Source organism: Nothoprocta perdicaria, unplaced genomic scaffold, assembly GCF_003342845.1.
Source record: "Nothoprocta perdicaria isolate Ctin4 unplaced genomic scaffold, notPer1 scaffold_79, whole genome shotgun sequence".
In the NCBI taxonomy this organism is placed as follows: Eukaryota; Metazoa; Chordata; class Aves; order Tinamiformes; family Tinamidae; genus Nothoprocta; species Nothoprocta perdicaria.
This window is the reverse complement of record NW_020456076.1, coordinates 2,269,071-2,291,547: the sequence shown is the minus strand read 5'-3', so window position 1 is coordinate 2,291,547 and position 22,477 is coordinate 2,269,071. Positions and strand designations below refer to the sequence as shown.

The window sequence follows — 22,477 nt, the reverse complement described above, 5'->3', positions numbered from 1 at the left end:
TCAAATTTTAAGAAAGTTAATTTTAAATTATTTGTCATTCCAGATTGTTACTGCTAATTTTTAGGCACTTTGCATTAATCATTTCACATTTCCTCTAATATCTTTAAAATAAAGCAGAAATGATCAAACTTCAGGAAACTTATGATCCTCAATGAAATGTATGTACAGTTCATACAATGCCATTAGCAGACTCTGGTTCTTTAGTAATCTTTGTTGGTTCAGTAATGAATCTGTATTCCTATATCCAAGCATAACCATAGATAAAATGATTAGCCATGGCATACCCATGGATAAAATCATATGTTATCTTGTTGGTAGTGCCTGAGGTTTAATACGGAATACATCATATGTGAAGATCCATTCACAAGATAATAGTTAGGATCACAAGATCCCTTTATTACTTTATATAATAAAGTTTCTTAATCCCTCTATTAACTCAAAAATTTTGCCTTGAACTTTTTTTTCTCCTTTTCTGTATGTTTCTCTTTTTGTGTACTTAGATTTCCTGAAGCTAAATTGGGGTATTTCATGACAGAAATATGTTTCATATAGCTCTAGATATGCATACAAAAGTACTGTGGGTAGATAAGAAAAGATTATATGATAAATAGAGACAACATTACATTACATTTATATTGTATATACCTTTATACTTTTTCTTATACCTTTAGCAGATATAGTATCTGCTGCATTGACTGTGCATTTGGCTAGTTTATTACAAATCACCATGGAAAAAGGATTTAAAACTTCCTATTAAAATATATATTTAAGAGCAAAGGACAAATAAACTGCAGATCCAACCCTATATATTCTTTTTCCTCTTTAAAAGTCCTGGAAGAGCATAGGTGCATGGCTGTAATTGACACTCATTTCATTTTAATTCAGGACTGTGGTTCTCGAATTCGTCCAGAGGAGTCCTGTGGCTTGCAGCCTCTGTCTCATGAATACCTCTCAACAATGTCACAAACGGTGTTTAAGACTTGTGAAACTGGAGATACAAGAGGTTTGTACCTAATTTTCCCCTCTCTGAAAATTAATTCTTGCACCTACCTAAAATGAAACCACAAATTTTGCTTTTTCTCTGCTTAATGTGCATGCACTAACCTATGTACAAGAAATGAAGTTAACTGCTTGTAATGGTTATGGATTTACTAAATCAGATTAATTAATGTGACGATTTTATTTTAGCAAGTTCCTAATCAGTGATTCTTAGTACAGCACTGCTTGTATTATTGTCTTGTAGCCTTCAAAGTGCATTGAAATATTTCTACCAAAACTATTTTAAAAATATAAGTGAAAAGAGACTATCTCCTTAAAAACAGCTTTTGAAAAAGAACACAACATTTTCATGCATTTGTGTTCTATATTTGTTATTCTATATATGAAACACGATTAACAATTTCAATTTAGACAAACAGTAAAATATGTGTTTTTATGTATAGCAATGCCTTGAAGTTTAAATATTGGGATAGACAAATTAAACATGTTGTTTTAAATGGCTGTTGTTAGAAATAATAATTACCTCACAGCAAATATAAACATTATATCTCTTTGGTTTGTAATAACACAGATCAAAATAGAATGATAGATACATGCAATCTTTATATTATAGCTGCATATAGATTTATGCAGATTTTCTTTGACAAATATGAGTAACAGCACTATTCAGTCCTGTTATACATGGTTTAATTTGTTTCTGGATTGGACAATTATTAATGCTATTCTTTTCTTTATTAGAAAAAAATGAAAAATAAACCAATATTCCTCTATAGTCTAGTAGAAGAAATGTATTTTTTATCTTATTATAGATAGGAACAGTTTCTCCCAATGTTAGACTTGCACAAACTCCTGGCATAATCAGTACAAAGTAGAAAGAATGTGTGCAGACTTCATGAATTAATCATTCCATATGAAATATTGGGGCATGTATTATTATTGTTCAGTATTAAATGAAGAGAATATGCAAAGGAGACACTACTGCACCTGGGAACATATTTTCATCATGCAGCAATTTATGAGTCACAAATACTCCCAGCGCAGCCCATGCTACTCAATCAAGACATAAATATCCTGACTAAAAAGCTCAGACTAAATTGGCAGAAGAGCTGTCTGGGGCGGATAGTCTGTTTCTCCTGTTACATAAAGTGGTGCTTTTTAATGCTACCTCTAGCCAAGTGAGGCTAAACATAAAATATTTTCATAGCCTTACTGAGAATAGTATCCATGTTTAGAAAAGAAACAAATTCAGGAGACAGACAATCAAAGGATGGGTCTAAAAGGACAGGAAGAATCTGAGCCTAGACCTCAGATTTGCGGTAGCTGGTTTTAATCAGTCAGTGGTCAGTTTTAATGTAATTCAGAATTCATGCATGAAGTGGAAAGCATTGCTTGCTGTGGAAATTCATTCCAAATTTGTAACAACTGAATGATACCCCAATTCTGACAGGGAGTATTTTCCTAACACTCATGAGAGTAACTTAAAATTCCCAACTAAATCAGCAACAGCATCTCTTCTTTTAATTGGCTAAATTTTCCGAATAGTCAAGCAGTCTCCTGTTTTGTTCCAGAAGGAACTAAGGAACACCTTATCTGTATAGGGTTACCAAGGTACTATCATAGTGTAACATTCCAAGATTCATTGGCAAACAGTAAAATAAACTCATTACCATTAAAGGAGTGCAGCTCTTAAAAGGATTGCCTCAAATAACTGTTATCTATGCTGCAAAAGTTGGTTAATTAATGCAGGTGTGGGTAGGCCAGCAGAGAGAAAAATGAAAACTTAATTCCACTGAAGCTGATACTAAAGCTTAGAAGTCTGCCTTGCACCTTGGTATGGCCAGGATTTCATGCCTCTTTTCTAGTCCTTTGATATACAGTGTAATCAGATACAGTAACTCAGGATCAAACCAAAGGAGAAGCTAACTGCTTTGGGAAGGGGAATAAAGTACATCATTTTACCCAATTCATTTTACCCATTTCTTTCTTTTTTCTTTTCTTCAATAACTACAAAATATTGATATTGAACAGGAACAGTTTCTGCCTTTCTTTCTTGTTTGGACCATGGTCCAAAATGATGACAATCTTTACAGCCATAAAATCCTTTCTCCTTTAGGAAAAACAAACAAATAACAACAACAAAAACCCACTGTGTTTCAATGGGTTTTCAACTAGGCTATCACAGAAAAAATAGTCGCCTATTCCATATAGCTGCACTATTAATAATATTAAGGATGTAAGGGCTAGCAGTGAGTTTGTCGCTACCAAAAGAGGGATAGACAGATAGGAAGATAACCTGAATTCCTCCTTGGGAATCAGGCTATTAAAGTTTACGGAAATGTGGTAGATGGATAATTGCAAAATCTGCTGTTTAAGTCACATTTAATGTTTTGCCTCTCTGCTGTGAAATGCATGTTATGGTTGCATTCAGTTTCTCACACTTCCCACGACTGTATCCAGAAGAGCATAATTTTATATGAGCTCTCTCTTTGCATTGAAAATCTTCCTGGAGTTAGACCCAGCAGAGACATAAGCCGATGCTTAACTGAATGAATGATTCCTTTGGTTACAATGAGTGAGCACGGGTTTCAACAAAGCTCTCTATAGGCCAAGGACCATTTTATTCTTAGCATTAATACTCTTAGCATTTTAAAACTCTTTTTACCTTTTTTCACAAATAAAAGTAAAAAAGAAAGCAAATAAACAAACAAAAATGTTACACCTTACCCATCAGGAAAATATCTTTTAAAAGCTTTAAGATGCTGAACAGGTATCAATTATAAAAATAAACTAATCATATATCAACAAACTCTCTTCAGTTTCAGTTCAATTTAAATATTCAGATTAAAAATGTCAATTAGAATGTTTTTCTTTAGATATGGATAATCCTTATTCATTATAGAAAAACTTTCATTTTGATATTTTGAGTGAAATATAGGTATTGGTGTCTATGATAATTGGAAAACTTGAGTAAAAGGGGCTGAGAGCATTACACAGGAGAAGCAAAACTCCATAAAAATTAGAGTAAACCCTTTATTGGTTGAGACTTTTTGCCATTAGACTAACAGTCATATGCTTGCTTAAATACAAGATAAATAATCCTAATGATTTTTTAAAGCATATTTGTTTTATACCATTTTAGGAGAGTAGTTTATGGGAGTACTGGCAATGTTTAATCTCATATAATAAGCAGATGGTCAATGCATGCAACTACTAAGCCTCTTTCATAAGCCAAACATCCAGTCTACTTTCACTCCTCCCATGAAAATCTTCCTACTACATTTAAGTTTTCATGAAACCTTATTTTTGGCAACTTTTAGTTTGGGGCTAAACTTAACTGTGCAGTGCAGATCACTCCTTATGGTTTTACTTAGAAGGACTTTCTTATCTGGTAAGACAATTGATGCTGCTGTTTACCAAAACATATTTGCCTGGGACTCTTCCATAGTTCAAGTGCAGGTCACAAGGTTTTCTTGCTCCTGAGGTAGCATCTGACTCTTTCAAGGCCTCTGTTTCTGGAGTGCTGCTTCCTTCAGCCTCCCACTTAGCTCTTGACCAGATAAATGCTCGTAAACAGCAGTCGTGTTTTCTGCTTGCTGTTGGTTGTCAAACATGGCAAAGCACACCTGTGGTGCTGGCTGATAGTAAGAGCAACCACAGACTCTAAGGCCAAATCTGCATTGCAGACATTGACCACTGGAGCTGTTTGCTGAGCTCCAATGGGACACTGACCCATGATAGCAAGGCGTGATAACTCAAGTACAAGAAAATGTGTATCTCTGTGCTTGTCCCCATGTAACTCTATAAAAGCAGATTTTGCTGGGATAGCTACGTAGACACTGCTCCAGTGTCTCTCCTCAGCACCAGCTCCCAGTGTCTCTTGTCAGCCCACTAATGAAAGTGTTTCTGGTATTACTATAAATACAAATGCAACTCCCAGATTTTCCTGTGTTCCATCAGAAGCTAAGTCCCACTTGACTTCCAGAAAGTTTTTGTACTTAAACAGCTTTGGGGAACAGGAGCAACTAATCCATTTACTTTCAAGTTTATGTAACTGATGCCTAAACACACTATTTTTTATTAATCTCACATTATGCTCTTAAATTGCAAAATAATTTTTGAAAACTGGAATTAGACTCTAATAAATCATGCAGGTTATTCATCTCACCCAACTTTCATCACCTTTAGTGTATTTATGTAGTCTAAGCCAGTTGTTTTGATTTTCTCAATGTAAAGGAATTAAAATTTCTGAAAAACATCCTCTATATTGCTCCATTTCACCATAAAGGGGCTCTGTAGCTTCAATCAACTGCCTCATTTTTAAATGATAGAAGAGATGAGTCTTGTTTTCAATACTTCTGCTATTGTTTTTGCATCCCATTTTTCTCCCTCATCCTAGCCGTAGCCTTTATTGTACCTCTCCTTTTTAGAAATGATGAACTACTACAAGCGAGACAAAGTGAAGTAAGAAATGAGCCCATGCACAACCACCAAATCAGAGCATTCCCAGTTCCTTCAGAGAAAGCAAATACTCTTGTACTTTCTGAGTGGAAAAGGATTAACATAGAAGAAGGAAACAGACCCTTCAGTGGGAGGAGAGAGGAATTAGAAGTAGGGACAACTCCAGAGACAAAATGCTTGACAGCATCTCACTTGCTTCATTAGAGTGGCTACTCATAGAGATACCACGGCGATGCTGACACCACTTTGCTGTTTTCCAGGGCAGTGGATAGTCCCGTGCCTAAGCTGCTCCGACAACAGGACCTGCGACTGGAGGGAAATCACGTGGCAGCCACATGGCTGCCAATACTCCGTGCTGGCCAGGCCTGAGCTCCAGAAGTGTGTGGAGGGCAGAAGGGTGCGTAGTGGGCTTTATATCCAAATTCATTTGCACTTACTTGGGCATCTAGTGTCCTTAATTTGGAAAAATGATGTTACAGTTGGTGTATTAAGAAAAATCCTTACTTATTACTGGAAAAAAAAAAAAATGGATGTAAATCCACAGGGATGAAAACCAACAGTTACCAATAATTTAACCTCATACTTGTAAACTGCAATTTAGCATAGACCTAAAGTCACCTCAGTGGAGTTTCCAGACCTAAGGCGTACGTAGTTACTAGTTAAACCTACCGTGCTTGGTCACAGTGACTGTATAAGCGCTGGGAATGAAGAATGGATTTGCTCTAGTTGTTAGAGTTTGTCTTATACTTTATATGCAAGTTTGGTTTCCTGGGCTGCATACCTAATGCATGGCATTGCTTGTGCACGCTAATCTTACCAAGTCTTCTTGCACATTCTTTTCTTATAGTGAAGCTTCTAAGGTGATTACTTGGAAAAACAAGATCTCCTTAATAGGCATGGTATGACAGTAAAACAGTTGACAGAGTTCTGTTACCTGAGGCTCAGGTACATTACTAAGGATACAAGTATCCACAAAGTAAGTAATTAATTCTTATAAAGATTTTTCAGTGTACTGTCTAGGTAAAACAGTAAATTAGAGTAACATTTTGATGAAACCTGAGATAATTTCCATGCAGAAAATGCAAAAATAATAGCCCTTCAATTAATATTTCCCTCTCCTTTTCTGGTCGTTTCTTATCCTGCACAAAGTTCTTCATTGCCACATTATTTCCAGCAGTGGTTTTCACCATTAGTGCAGAACTTTGTGTTTGTCCTATCATATGATCTTACTTGCATGATCCAGATCCTAATTGAACTACATTAACATAATAGTAGACAAAATTTTGTAAAACTTTGTAAAACTAATGGCACTTGCTTCCCTCTCTGCTTATTTTGCAAAAGTCTCTCTTCTCTGTCTAATAGGTCTGTAGTAGGTCTGTAAAAATATGCTGGAACACTATTCTTGTCTTAGCACAGGTGTTCTTTTAACTCATTTATTCCTTGAAAGTCATTTTCAAATGCATCTTTCCTTTTTGGTAAATTTCTTCTATATCTCTGCATTTTTGGTTTCCTTTATATTATTTCTGTTGTTAGACTGCAGTGGTAACTTAATCATTTCAGAATAGCACCTACGCTTTTTTCACCAAAATCAGAATTTTTCGATTAACATCCCTCACATCAATTTTAGTCCGGTTTTCTTCATATATAAATCAGATAATAAATGTCCTCATGCTTGGACAACAAAGTCCTGATTTTATTTGTATTTAAGGCACATTTTAGGGTTACTTTATATAGTCTGAGCAAAGTAGCAAAGTTAGTTTTGTTTCTTTTTTCTGTCAGGTACTCACTGAAAAAAAAGATTTTTGCCTGTTAGTTAAGCTGTATGCTAACTAAATCTTCTAAGCACACTAAATAAGGTAGTTAGTGAGCAGATGGTGAGGTATAATTTTTTTGATTAAATTTTCATACAATAGATCTTGGTAATCATTTTATACATATTTATATTTTTGCATTTGTAATATTTCAAATCATTTCAAATCAAATATTTCAAATTTGTAATGTTTCAAATCATTATTTAACTTGGCTTTAAGCGTTACAGTCACTGAGTTCTACTTACAAAGTTTGAATTCCTGTTCAAAGTTCATCCTGAACTAAGGCAATAAGAACACGATATATGCCACATAATTACAAATCCTCCCTCTGAATAGCAGAGATATGTGTGATTATAGCATGGTTGGGTCAAATGAAGTCTTGTCTTTCAACAAAATACTAATAGCCTCTATTACTGAATTATTCTTTTGAATATCATTCACAAAAAATGTTCAGACTCATACAAAGTTGAACAGCAATCAAAGGTAAAACAAGTAGTGGTAATTATGAATCACTTCTATCTTCTTTAAATTTTGTTCTGAGTCAAAATATGGTTTGGTTCCAGTGTGATGATCTGCTAGGCTTCATTTCTTATGCTAAAGCATCATAAGACAACTTTGCAAATGTGTAAAAGGTGCTAACCTCTGTATCACTGCCAATTTCTTTCCGCAGATTCTTTTGTTATACACCCCTTTAGTTTTATATGCAAAAAAAAAAGAGAAGAAATGTTTGTTCTTCTAACCCTAATGAATGTGAAAGTAAGCATGTAATAAGTTAACTACTCCTGTGCTCTATCTTTGGTGTGGATTAATTTCAACAACTAATGGAATTGGATGAAAAATTAATATGAAATGTAGTACGCTGTAGACCATCTGCATGTTGAAATGTAGTTATTCTAGTTTTCTCATGTTTCATATCACAATAGAAAAATGCTGCTTTCAGATCATTTATTTCATTTATGTATCTATTTTTGTTTCTGAAATATAATTATCATCATTCAAACAGAGCATTTCTTTACTACAAAAGAATGTTTCTTAAATTTTGTTTTCTAACTTCAGGCTGCTTCTATGGCTTATATCAAAGTTTTTTTATTCAGAGATCATCTCTAAAAATACATTCTCCTTTTCCATAGCAGAACTTAATTTACCCTGAATATGGCTTCGAATGCTTTCGCATCTTCATTAACTACTATTTTAATCTGTATGCTTATGAAATTGTGGTGGAGCTTGAGTTGTTTCTGTTTCATGAAAACATAAAGACCTCCTAGAGTGAAACAATAAAATTCAAATAAGTGGAGAACTGAGAAAGGATATACTTTCAGGAAAAAAAGTTTAGAAGAGACCTTATTCGACTTTATGATGTGTTAGCAAGAATAATCAACCATATGTTTGTTTTTCAGACATGATAAACAGGAATCTTCTGAAGCATTTAGTCTAAGATGATATCTGTCTGAGTGGATTTTGTTCGCTTTAATATCTGCAGTCCTTTTCTGGACAATAAGATGCAGGTTATATTGTTCTGTAAATACTAGTACTTGAGGAAGTACATACATATGCTGTACTTGTATCAAAGAAATAGGCAATCTTAATCAGAAATGATGGCATTACTATTATAGTGGCTCAACAAATACATTGTAATTGTGGTTAATAAGCTTTTGTTGAAAGATTTATACAATTCTCTTAAGATATAACGCTGTGATTTTTGTTCTTAAAATAGGTGAAAAGAAAGGGGCTATAACAGGCAATTAGCTGTTCCAATAAGAATTATATAGAAAGCTGGCCTCAATAGAAGGGGAGTATGTATTTTGTTTATTATTCAAAAATGATTTAGTCTTGTAAGTGTTTAGTCTTATCATAAAGTACCATTGAGTCATATGCAATTAAGAACAGGAAATATGAAAAGGCAATATTTGCTGAAGTACTTAAAATTCAGCTGTTAAAACAGTAATTTTAGCATAGAATTTCTTATTAACATTTATGGTTAAGAGTATTTTGGACTTACAGGTGTTTAAATTTCTTAAGTGTGGTTAATTTATAATGATAGGTCTGGTTAAGAAGTGAATTCCTCTATGCTTACACAATCTATTGAAGTCTGAAAGTTATAATGGATTTTTTTTCACACAAATATTTGGCAACAAAGGACGCTGAAAACATCTGTCTGCATGAAAATGTTGTTCTGTGTCTAGTAAAATTATATGTAATTATATATATGTCTAGTAACATTATTATGTATGCCTCATCTTTTAGTCATCCCTCAGACAAATTCTCCATTGACCATGACTAAGCCCATGACTAAGCTTTACTAACTGTAAAGAAAATGAAATATGACATATTCTAAACACCTGAACCATCACTTTGCTCCTGAATGTTGTAGAGCTAAATTCAAAATTATCAACAGAACCGTTGGCTTAAATAGTTATTAAATACTACATGGTACATACATAACTGTAGTAAGCTGGTGCAACTGAATGATATAAATGTTGCTATAGCTACCACACGCTCAGTTACATTGAATGGTTATATTCAGATTTGTTGAATCTCTTGTTTAATTGAAGAATGTGAGTTTTTATGCTGAGGTTTCCCTCTTTCTTTCTGCAATGTCTGCTTCTTTTTTGGGAGAATATCCCTTTTACAGTTACAGCATACACAGTATACTGAGTGTGTAAGCTAAGATTAAGAACCTTACTCAATGAGGGATGTGTGGTGGACACTCTTCAGTCTTGTGATATTGTTTGAAGAAATGTGTCTGGACCGAAAAGATTATCTGTTTCTTCCAGCTATACTGGAAGGTTGAAAAATCCTCTGTTCTGACTGCCATCATCTCCTCCATATTTTCAAACATCAGGGCAACAACAAAAGCACTGTTGTAAATCCCAGCTTGTATTACTTGTAGTGCCAAGAACCATAGCATTTAAGGACTAACACTGTTACTGTAAAAAACAATCTCAAATTGCTTGTTTCTCCTGGTACAGATCTTCTAAATGAGTGTGCACATTGCCCTCCCACTGATTGTTTTCTCCTTCAGACCTTGCCAGCTCACTATCCCCGTGCAAGCTTGAAAATTCACACATGGATCCACTGCTCAGATGTATGTGGATGTGTAGAAATTTTAAAGCTATACAATGCTAAAGTATTTAATAGAATGAATAGAGTATGTGTGTGTTTGGGGAGAGTTAATTTGTTTTTTTTTTAACATGTGAAAAAAATGAGAAAGAGACTGGTGACTTAAATTTCAGTTTTTGATGCTATGCAGTGTTTGACCTGGAAAATCTTGAAAATGACACTTTGGCTCTAGTTGGACTGATAGTAGATACACAGTGTCAACAAAACAGTACATTTTTTTATCATGTCTGTTGACCTTGTCCATAGTTCTTCTCTCCTTTTTACCTTTATTAAATGTTTTGTAATGTTATTTCAATTCATCAGAAGGTGAGATTATACTAAATACAGTTGCAAGGACAAAATAACAGAATAGTAGTCATATTAGAATGAAGTGTGAATAAAAATGCCACTTCTGCCAAATCCATACAGTTTAGTGCCACATATGTTCCTCTGTAATTATAAAGTACTGTAGTTAGTGATAAAAAATGGTATTATATGATATAAGATTTAAAGGAGAAACAAGCTAATATGTTCCACCAACTGGTGCATAACCTAGCAGAACAGTTTATCATTGCACTAATGAAGTTCCACGATTTGAAGAAATGCTTTCACTCTACAGTTTAACAGTAGCCTCACTCACATTACACTTTAATATCCTTACTTGTTAGTATCTGAGAACTGCTATCTAGATACTATAGTGATGGATATATGAAACAGACTGATTTAAGAGAAATAGATATATACAAACTGGAGAGATTTAAAAATCAGAAAAACTGTTGTTTAAAAACTCAACTGACTTTAAAATTTCGTCATATTGTAAATGCAGACTTACCATCTTTCTCATTGTAAATAGCTTGGTGCATCTTTCTAAATGAGAGAGAAGAAAAGAGTGAGTATCCAACTAGTCCTTTTGTTACAAAGGACCATTAACTACTGTGAGTCTTCAACTGGTTTAAAGAGACTTTTTCTAATATAACATGAATATTGGAAACCCCATTAAATGTGTAATGTAGCTATTTGAGAATTTATTCTATAAAGCAACTTGCAACTTTGAGAGATCTAGGATAGGAGACAAAAGAATCTCTATGTGCACTATGAATATTTTAGATTTCTTGCTACCATACGTAATCTGTCAAGGACTTCTCTGCAGACAACAATGGCTCAGGTCACTGTCAATGCTCTTTCTTGGTCCTGCCACCAGATTGTGATATGTTCATCTTAAACTGTTCTAATACTATAGGAACTTCCAACCATGAGCCTATTTTGAGTAAAAATGATCCACACTCTTATGGATCATTTTTACTCAAAATAGGTTCATGGTTGGAAATTGAATCAGTTTCCAAAACTGTGGTGATTCTGAAGGGGCAGGCTAAAGAGTGATGCACAAAGTGACAGGAATCCAAAATATTTTCACTGTGTAAGAACTCTGAGAGAAGCTTTGCAAGCTTGTTCTTAAGTCTGAGTCATTTTTTACAGTTTATTTTTTCTTTGCATAATGAAATATTCAAGGTGGAAGTGGTAAAGCATCAAAAAACAAACCGAATAAACAACAAAACCCCAAGTTAAAGGGCGCCAACTACTGTGAATAGAAAGAGAACCAAGGACAGTGCCAGGGGAGGAAAAGGAACATATTGCAGTGAAGACAAACAAGGTTGTTACTGTGTTAAGACTCTGTGGGGTTTTTGACTCCCAGTTTTACATTTATGTTGTATGTATATGTATGTTTATGTCTGAAGGGACTGTGGTGATAACATCATAAAGCATTTCACTGGCAAACCACAATGAGTCTGGGTTTTCTGCCTCTGGTCACTGCTTGCATGTTCTTTTCAGCGTAAGGAAATGTCAGTCCTATCAACCAAAAATAGAGCAAGTGCATTAAAAAATCATGTGAAATTCTCTACATGGTCTCCACATACAAAAATGCTTGATTTTGTAGGATGAGTAGGGTCAAATCAGATTCAGTTTCTTTATTCTTTCACAAGTTCAGAGCAGCCCAGTAAAGCTCAAAGAGACTTTTGTCAAACTGATGGAGTTTCAAGATGTCTTCAGGCAGCTCTCTTTCATTATCATCACGTCACACATATACCAGAACTCACTTCAGAGTTTTCAGAGTCTCACCAAAATATTCCTCTTTACCTCCTGAAATGGCAAAAATATATTTTCTTTGCAAGTATGGTAGCTACTGCATTCATTATTATGTGTGTTATTTAGGTTTAAATTCTAATAATTCACATTTATGTAAAACAGATACTAAGTGAGATGATACACTCTATAGCAACAAACCACATGATGAACTGGAGGAACTACAGCAGGAAGCTGCAAGTAATCAAGAGAGGCTTTGTATTAGCAGTTGGAAGTAAATATAAATCTAAGTAAAAAAAAATGACTGGGAAGGATAAAAAATACAGAATTATAACCATACAGCTGTAATCATCCATAACTTTTACTTTTTGTCTTTTAACACATGACATGCGTTTTTGTTAATTACATCAAATATATTTTGCTAAAAGGAAATAGTAGCATTGAGATGACAGGACTAGACAGCTTACAGAAAGAATTTTTAGACAGTCTCAAATAGAATTTGCAAACCTGCAGCCTAGCAATACTCTCTCATAAGGATTATGCTTTTGCAGTGTGTAACTACCAAAAGTAAATCACATCCTTTCTTCCCATCCAAAGATTCTTTTTATAGGTGACTCAACTAACAGAGGAATGATGTACTACTTAATAGAAAGAGTAAATGAGACTCTTCAGGAATGGCAAAAGACCCATGATGTTAAATGCTATCACAATATCAATGAAGGGAAAACATTTATCAGTTACTCCTACTATCCCCAATTTTGGATGAGTGCAAATGAGAGACCAACATTCGAGAAAGCACTAGAACAACTGCTGCAGAGGTACAGTATAAACCCTATCGCTGGCTTGCTTGTGTTTTCATTCTATTCACAAATGTGTTTAACAGACTTTACAATTAAAGTCAGTAAACAATTAAGTATAATGTGTGCAGACCATATTGTGTGGTTGAAAAATAGCAGAAAATGACATCAGGCCTCTGATCAGGATGCCAGATACAGTTCACTGAAATGTAATGCAATGCAGTTAAAATGTTTGCCATCTGTTTTAAGGCAGCATGTGTTGTTTTTTCTTTCTGGGTTTCAGATCACGTCCCCTTGAGAACACAGACCAGACTGTATTAATTGTAGGTGGTGTTCAGTGGCTTAATTCCAATCACCTGCAAATTATTCAGAAGGTGTTGAACAGGTAATGTTATGTACTTAATATTATTCCAAGTCACATCTTGATATGATAAATGAGAATAAACTTCACCAAAAAATATAAATACAAATATTTCATGTGTTTTCTCATGAGTGTACATTTACCTGAAAGCAAAAAAAGAAAAGGCAGTATGTTCTAATGTGCCTGTAAGTAAAATGCATGTACTTCCTTTATTTCCCAAACAGGGAAAATCTATCAAATATTCTGGTGATTATCAAATCTATAGGGATGGGCTTCCACCTACCTGTGGATGGAATACATTCTTTATCACAGGTAAGCTACATATGTATTTGGAGTGCATTTTCATGGAAGACTTGTCATTTCAGCAATAATTTTGCTGTCTGGTGAAAATACTTTACCACCTCTGCTGAGCAAGCTTTAAGTAGATCAAGTAGATCAAAGAAAGAAAAATATTTGGATTTGCTAATATGGGTGGCTGATGCAGATTCAAACCAATTACAGCTAATTCATCGGTTCCACCATAATTGGAGAGCCATTAGAGAAGTTAGACTCAGTCATCTGTTCCAAGAACTAGAAAAACTCCCAATATGAAGCCTAGTGCAAAAGTTGAGAAATTGAGTTGGAGATAGGCAGGTTGTTCCTTGCACTGCATAGAGCACAGACCCTCCTCAGACCCTCATAAATCTATCCTAAACAACATATGAAGGCAAAACATTGCAAAGCAGCTGGAAAGTACCAGTGAGCCTAGCCCATTATTTATATGTTAATAGGGTGTTACAGTCAGTTCCAATAATGTCCACGACTCTCGGAGTAACAGATGGGCTTTTTAATATATTGTGTAGCTCATTCAATATTTTTAGTTTAGAGAAATTCTCTATTTATAACATATAATAGACAATACATATAAAATATGTGGATGAGACAAAGCTGGGAAGTGCTGCAGGACAGAAGAGAATAAACATTGGCCATCACGGTTCATGTAACATTCCAGTTATTCACAAGTGTTGAAAAGAGAAAATAATTAGCTGTCATAGTTTACACACAGTGCTGCCACATTGGAAACTGGCATTCACCTATTTTTGCAATCATTACATGTTGCTTTATTCAGTATGTGATTTACTGTTTCTCTCATCATTCTTTTAGCTACTGAGACTGCCTTGCTAGCTTTTTTTCTATTCTTTCTTTCCAAGTTAGTACTATCTGCCTTCCCTTTATTGAATTTCTTCTTGATTCCACCCATTTTCCTGACTTATGTACCTGCCTAATTAGGATAAATTAGGGAGGTGGTTGGAATCAGTTAGAAGAATTATTTTAGCTTCTGTCATAGATTTCAGCAGTGTTAAGTTCGAGAAGGAGCAACTACAGTGTGTACCCATATTACTTTTCTTTTCAATATCTGAATCAGAAGCCAAATTACCCATGTGGTTTGGGTGCTGTACACTTGTGGATTACCCCAGCTACTCTGAAAGCCTTTCTGTCTGCAGCATCAAAAATGCCAATTTAATAAATTTATAGATAATCTTTGTTCTATTCCTGTCCTCCTTGTAGTATCTTGAGAAATAATAAATAATCTGTTCTTCAGTATAACTATTTCATAGATTCCCATGGCACTGCACTCAGTCACAGTGACTTTGATTTGAAGTTGAACACATCTTGTCCAGGAGATTTCATGATTTCTTAAACAAACAAAATGTAATAAACATTTTTTTTCCTGAATTATATCCCATATTACCTATTTTCATGAATTAATTTAGAGTAATTAATATCTGGAATGTAGCAATTGTTAGAATAAAACATTTAAACAGTCCTTTTGATAATGCTTTAATATTTGAATATTTCATCTGGAATGCAGAAGGAAGTGCAAAAGTTATGGAATGAAAACTTGGTGATTCTGGATACAGCAAAAAATTATGGTTATGAAGTTGTTGACACCTTTGTCATCACAATGGGACGCTACAAAGAATTCCTGCAAGGGAAGTGTGGCTGTCATTTCCATGAGGTAATAGCTTATGGATTTTGTGGAGGGGGCTGCAGGGTGTGGGGGGGTTGTTCTTGGTTGTTTTAAAGAAATTTTAACTGCCTGATTCTTGAGGGGAAAAAAAAAGAAAAAAAAAGTATCCCAAAAGCATCCCACAAGTATCACAGTCATGAGTCAAATTTAGGCCAGAATAAAAATCACAAAGATGACAGTCAGTATGACGGTACCTGTCACTTGCCGTTCAGACTGGAACAGGACCTGAGGACTGGCTAAATGTGATTTAATGCCTCACAATAAAAAAAAAGGCATACTCTGTTAAGAGCTAATTTGTAGAAAAGGATATTGTACATTTTCCAATTTTTCACATTATTTGCAGTGCATTATATATTCCTACTACTTTTGGATCTATTCAATTTATCTGTTTATCATACCTCAGCCTTACACCTTCTGGCTTTACAATAGAACAGAGCTGGTCAGCAGACGCCCATCAAACCACTGATACATTGAAAATGGAGCTTAAAATAAAGACCTATCTTCCTGCTGTATGTTTACTTCCATGTGCCTGAGGGGGCTATCTAGAATAGGTAGAATAATTCACTATACCAATAGAAAATAGTAGGTCATTCATTCTCATTAGTGTGAATAGTTCTCTTTTCATTTTCTCTGAATATCTGTAGAGATTCTGTACTTCATCTTACAATCGTTGGAATGAATGAAACAGACATTGTAAAATAGTCATTGTAAAATATGACATATTCTTCTAATGCTTCAAAGATCTAGCTAGGAATCTTCACACGATACTACAAATGACAAGGGTCCATGGATTAAATCAAAAACAAACAAACAAATGCATTATTATACCAGGGCACAAAATCAAACTGAAGTTTGCCAAACCAGAGAAAGTAAAGAGTTTGCAAAAACAAGATATGCAAAGTTTTAGTTTCCTTAGGATATATGTTGGGTATATTTTGTGTCTTTTTTTATGAGTGTTCTTCCCCATCATCAAAGAAAGGCTTTGCATTTCTTGTATCTTCCTAGGTTCAGTTAGCCACAGCAGCTTTCATGTGTCAGATGAAGGAAATATTATGAAGGAAGACTAAAAAAAAAAAACTTGAAATTCCAAGTGACAATAGTAAAATTCAGACATAGATTTCAGAGTGGAATCTTGCTTGCTGGTCATGCTCTTATGTAGTGAGCATGGACATTTGCTTGGAGCTACTGGATTCTATTTAATTCTCTCAGATGCAGCAGTCACTACAGCAGAATAAAAGGGGAAAAAAAAAGAGAAAGAGAAGATTAATAACAATAAGGCTTTGAATATTCTTTTTAAACATTAAAAAAAAAAAAAAAAAAAAAGAACCCAGTCTCAGAGGTCTTTTCACATGATAAATGTTTCTTCAAGGTGGAGAGAAGATAGCAACAAGCTGCAATTGGCTGGGACTCTGTACCAGCACTAGGGTCACTGAAGCAGTGCATAGGAATGGGAGCTTTATCTGACCCATCTGATCTCGTGTACTGAGTGTGGAAGTCACAGTTGATTTCTAGCCCCTCAGCAGCTCATATGTTTACGTCCCTCTGCTGGGGCTTATATCCCCCTGTGAGACCGAGCACAGCACACATGGTTAGTTAACTGATCCTTTAATCTACTCTCCACAATACATTAGAGAGAAATGGACACAGCCCAGTCTAAATGAAGCTGGGAAAGGGGGAGTAAATCATGGACCAGGTATTTATGCAATGAATAATCAGTCCTGGGAAGTAAATGCCTCTCTCCATTTCACCCAGGCATATACTGACCCTCTTTTTTTTCTAGAACCCAGATGTTTTTGTCTTCATGGGTCATTGCAATGCTCACCATTTCCAGAGACTTTCTGAGCAAAATGGAGAACTTCAAAGTGAAATATTTCAGATGCTTTCATAGAACTGGGTGAAAAACAGCAGGGTGTGATCAGTCATCATTTTTTACACACTCCTCCATCATTCTGTATGAGCTCATGTGCAGATTTGGCCTTGCTTTTCAGTCTGAGGGATCTTAACAGAGAATATATGCTTCTGGGGAGGATCAGGGAGGAATGTGGCTTGAAGAAATGTTGTTAATGAGGCTTCAGAGGCCATGATGTCTGAAAGAGGCATAGATGAGCCCAGGAGAACCCATCAGCCACCAGAAAGCAACATTGGTCCTTGAGGAAAGGAAAAAGAAAGTCCTTGAATGGTTTTGATATCTCATTAATTTTAACAGTTTTGTTATCAGTTTATTTCTGCATCCTGCCAAGTGGAGTTTCATCAGGTGCTGAAGCAGTTTGCACCAGGAAAATGGCATTTTGCCTCTGAAGCTTTCTGAGCCAAGAACACTATATAAAATCCCAGGACTTTTCATGTTTTATGAAGCCAGATGAGAAGGATTAAGTCCATTGCTTTGTACTTTCACTTTCTTTCTCTCGAAAATGACCTCTTAGTTTCCCAGAAAACAGCACCCCTCTGTAAGCGACAACTCTGTGGGAATGGGGACTTGCCATTCTCTACAGTCAGAAAACATGAAGGGAAATGTATTTAGTAGTTCTCCTTTAATTCTTGCTAGCTGATCAAGTAGAAAGCTATTGCACCTATTTGTCCTGATAAAATTCTTTGGGTTCTGACTAATACACTTCCAGAGCACCTCAGATTATCCTGAATGTCTATGACTACAATTCTACAGCCTTTGACCTACGGACCTACAGTCTTTGCTCAGATTGCCAAGGAATTTGGACTCCCTGGGTGTTTAGATTGAACTGGGGCAAAAATACAGTGTGTAACTTCAGCACGTTTTGTGCAAACACATGTCCAGTTCATGCACACAAATATGATTTTTTTTAATTAGCTCATTCAACTCAAATGCTTATGGAGAAAGTAGATTGGCCAGTGTCTGTAAAAGGCTTTATAGAATCTACTTTTTGTTCAGATTTATTCCCTAATTTAATGACAATGAACTAATGAACACAACATAGAAACCTTGGAATTTTTCTAACTTAATCAGTGCTTGGCTGCAGGATGAATATTAGATTGCATGCTTTAGAGATTATGCCTAACAAGAATGTGGTTTGGGTGATTGGTTCAAGGTGGCATCATTTTGAAGCTGTTATGTGATCTAAGGCACTAATTCAGAAAAAATGGATCTGCAGTAATTACATGAAAACAAATAATTGCTCTTGGCTTAGCTGTATCAAATTGATCATAGGATATATTAATTTTCTGCATGGATAAGTCTTGTTCTTTTTTAAATTCAGCCAGCTCCCTCACAGCAGCTCTATCTTTTAAGCCTTTGCATGTGTTATTTCTTCACTCGCAGTTAATTGATTTGCTTCTGTCCATTTATTTTGCGCTTCATTGCATATGAGTATTGTTTCTGAGTGATTGCTAAATGACCCTAAATGTATCTCCTATATGTAAAAAGCTATTATACATTTGCATATTTATATGAAATATATAGAGAATACCTAGAAATACAGTCAATTCTTTGAAGGATGTACTCCATTGTTATGGCAGCAAAATTGAGGACTATTAGAACTCTATCATATCAGCATATTTTTTCTCTTTGAATGTAGGTTAACCACCTGGCATGTCTTGTGCTGTCTGTCTTTTCCACTGCCTGGGCTGCCTTGGTGGAGATCCTCTGTTCTGCATCTGTACAAGTTTCTGAGGTTGAAGATCTCCTAAAGTTGCTTTATTCTGCATCAGTCATTGTGCATGCATTGAGATTAGGCCTTGAACATCTCACAGTAAACCCCTGAGATATCATGCTCCTTTCAACGCCCATCAAATGGACATTGGATTATTTGACACCAGTTAAACATGGTAATCCCAGGGATTTAGACAAATCTGAGAGTCAAAAAGAAAGGTTCTTTTGCACTGTCACTGAACCACACTGTGATTATTTCAGTAAGATGCTTCAGTGATCCAAATTGGGAGATATCTGTTAAAAACATGAACCATAAGCCCCTTCTTGTGGAAACTATTTCTCATCCCAACATTTTGCATCAAGACCTGAGAGCTAGGAAGTTCTAGCAAAGATCATAGATGAGACACAGCATGGATTCCTCAAGAACTTGAGATCAAATCTGTTCCTGAGCTGTGAACTGCAGAGTGTTGGACAGATTTATAACTTCCCATAAGTCAGGTCTGCCTTGACTTTTTTTTTTTTTTTTTATGATAGCAAGTCATGAAATAGGAATTTTGTAGTGTAGATCAAACTGTCTTTAATGAAGATAAGATAGAGTGCAGTGCACTGAAGACATTACAGAATCAATCAAATGATTGCAATGTGGCTAAGCATTTAGATTTCAGTGCTTGAGTAAATATGATCTGGTACTTTAACTAGCATGCAACACAACAAGTTGACTCACCTTAATAATGTTTGTAAGTAAGTAACTTGCTGCTCAAGGTGATAATACCAGCACCTGCCTTGTGGAGAAATCTCTCAACAGTTGTGTGCACACAGCTGTGTATCCTTCTAGGTGCATGTAGAAAACATTCACATGTGTCATTTCTCTTGCAGGTGGTGAAATCCAATCCATCTGAAGAAAGTCCTCATGCAACAATGACATTATCAAGGCACTATACACTGAGGAAATTTATCAGCACTCAAAGCAAGTCATCACAGCTGCAAGACTATGCAACAAATTCTCAGTCCCCATATCATGTCCGAGGTCCAATAAATCAAGTTTATTCTGAAATCCTTCTCAGCAGGCTCTGTGCAAGGAAAAGGGAGCTTGTCAGCAAATAAACTCTCCTGGATGAAGCTACCTGTGTGGCAATCTAAGGACTATGGTGAATTGATGACATGCTTCTGTGAATTGAGGCGCACATGTCAACAGAATTGAAGACATGGAATATTTTTCCTAAAATTTTACGAAATCAAAATGTATCCTGGCAAATCTGTGGTTTGGAAATGCAGGATGAAGAAATGCCAAAGAGAGAAGAAGGGAAGTTACTTGAACTGTTGCCAAGTGCTAGAACAGCTGTAGGTCAAGCAACTGTACTGATGATAGTAAAGAGAGAAATATGTACACTTGAAGTATTTGGAAAAGACTGCTTTATTTCTTCAGCAGTACCTAATTTTCTATTTATAAAGTCACTGTAATATTTTAATCTATTTAGAAACTGCTTACATTCCATTTTAAAGTATTTTGTTTTATATGGATGTGTTCCCTTTCAGTATCAATCTTTTCTGTTTTGACACTTGGTTTACACAAAAGGTCTACTAGTATTTTGCTGAGGACACCAACTTTTGAACTCTAGCCTTTTTAGTGAAACCACACCCCTTCTTGCTATCTTAGATGAAACAGGAGAGATATCTACACCTTTTTTGCATGTTCTAATGTAGAAATAGGTTGCTTAGACTTGAGACTGATTATAACTTTCACAATGTCATACGCAAATATAGTGAATACCTTAATATGACCTTATTTATGGTCTCAGTTTAAGAGAGTAAACATGTTCAAGAAGACTGTTTAACATGTTCTTAAGAGTAAGCTAAACAAGTGTTCATTGTGGTGGAAGCACTACATCTCATGCTTTGCAGGGGCAGAATGCCCCTGAAGGTGTTTAGTGTTTCGTCTCCCAGCCCCTCTGGCATTTTCCATCACAGTGTGCAGGCCACTTCATGGCAGAGAAAGGCTGTACTCAGCCTTCACAGTCCCTATCAGTACTGTGGTCACAGCTAACTGACTACCTGACTGAACAAATATGGGTGAATTCTTGCTCCCTCAGATAAGGCATATGGAGACATGATGGGAAATGGCTGTGCAGTTTGATTTAGATAGCTGAATTAGGAGTCTGACTTCTCTAGATGGTCAGAGAATCCTCAAAAAGAGGATCAGACATAGCTAAATTAGGAGGCCTCCCTCTATACTGACAAAGCTCCTAATGTAGACAATAACATTACATTCAGGAAGACAGTGTGAATCTCTCATTTTCTCTATAAGCTTTCTGTATAAACTGCTGTTGTGCTGACAGTGAATGTCCCTAAGCTTCTATGTACGTTTTTCCCTGACACAGAGTTTTACACGAAAGAGGAATGAAGAATTGAACCTAAATATGGAGAATGTCAGTATTTGGATATGGGTAGTACGATTATCTGTGTAATAATGTACAATCTTTGGGTCTGGGACTCTAATATAATCTTAGTGTTGAAGGATTTAATATCTTGCCATTACTATCAGTGCATGCAAATTCCAGCCAAATGTCTTTGTTATTAAGATGATCAAAGATAGGTGTATTACAATTCCATTTTTGTTAAACTTTTTAGCTCATTTAAATCCACATGCTGTCACTGTTACTTTCTGTGCATAAATGTCTTTAAGACGTGGACTGTGCTTTTATGATATTTTTAATCAAAGGCCACTGCTAAAGCACATATATGAAGAAGCTATAATAATGAAGAGCTGACTTTATTATACTGTAGCTGATATTGGCAAATGTGCAATTCATCACTTCCAGTTTCATCACAAAGGTGGTTTACATGTGTTGTACACACAGATGTCTTAATGTTGTTCAAATCTTGTTTCAAATGTAGCAAGTTGAAAATTTCCTTTATGATTTCTGTTTTTTATTACTCATTTGTGTTTCTATGTGTATATGTGTATAAGCTATTGGTACAATTTGCAAACTGATCTTTATTTAAATGCACCCTTTGAATAATTCTTTTTTCATCACTATATATGATCCATGCAGTCTCAGGACTAAATGGAGGGAGTACAGACTAAATCTAATGTACCAAGACACATTTTTCATTATTTAACTTTAAAATATATCTGGTATCTATTGCTATGTGAAAGGAGACTGAGATTAAATTACATGAATGTATCACTTGTTCATACGAATTCGAATTTTCAGATTAAGACAATAAAAAAATGCT

At 35.3% G+C, this 22,477-nt stretch overlaps 1 protein-coding gene across 1 annotated transcript in view; it reads left to right on the top strand.

Annotated features, from left to right (window-relative positions):
• CPED1 (cadherin like and PC-esterase domain containing 1) overlaps positions 1–20,559 on the top strand; it is a 132,524-nt gene extending 111,965 nt beyond the window's left edge. The window contains exons 17-23 of the mRNA XM_026051699.1: positions 886–1,003; positions 5,718–5,854; positions 13,047–13,267; positions 13,530–13,631; positions 13,832–13,919; positions 15,460–15,606; positions 20,117–20,559. Coding sequence (XP_025907484.1) covers positions 886–1,003; positions 5,718–5,854; positions 13,047–13,267; positions 13,530–13,631; positions 13,832–13,919; positions 15,460–15,606; positions 20,117–20,344 — 1,041 coding nt within the window. The 3' untranslated portion in view covers positions 20,345–20,559. The remainder of the gene's footprint in view (positions 1–885; positions 1,004–5,717; positions 5,855–13,046; positions 13,268–13,529; positions 13,632–13,831; positions 13,920–15,459; positions 15,607–20,116) is intronic.
• Positions 20,560–22,477: the final 1,918 nt, after the last annotated feature.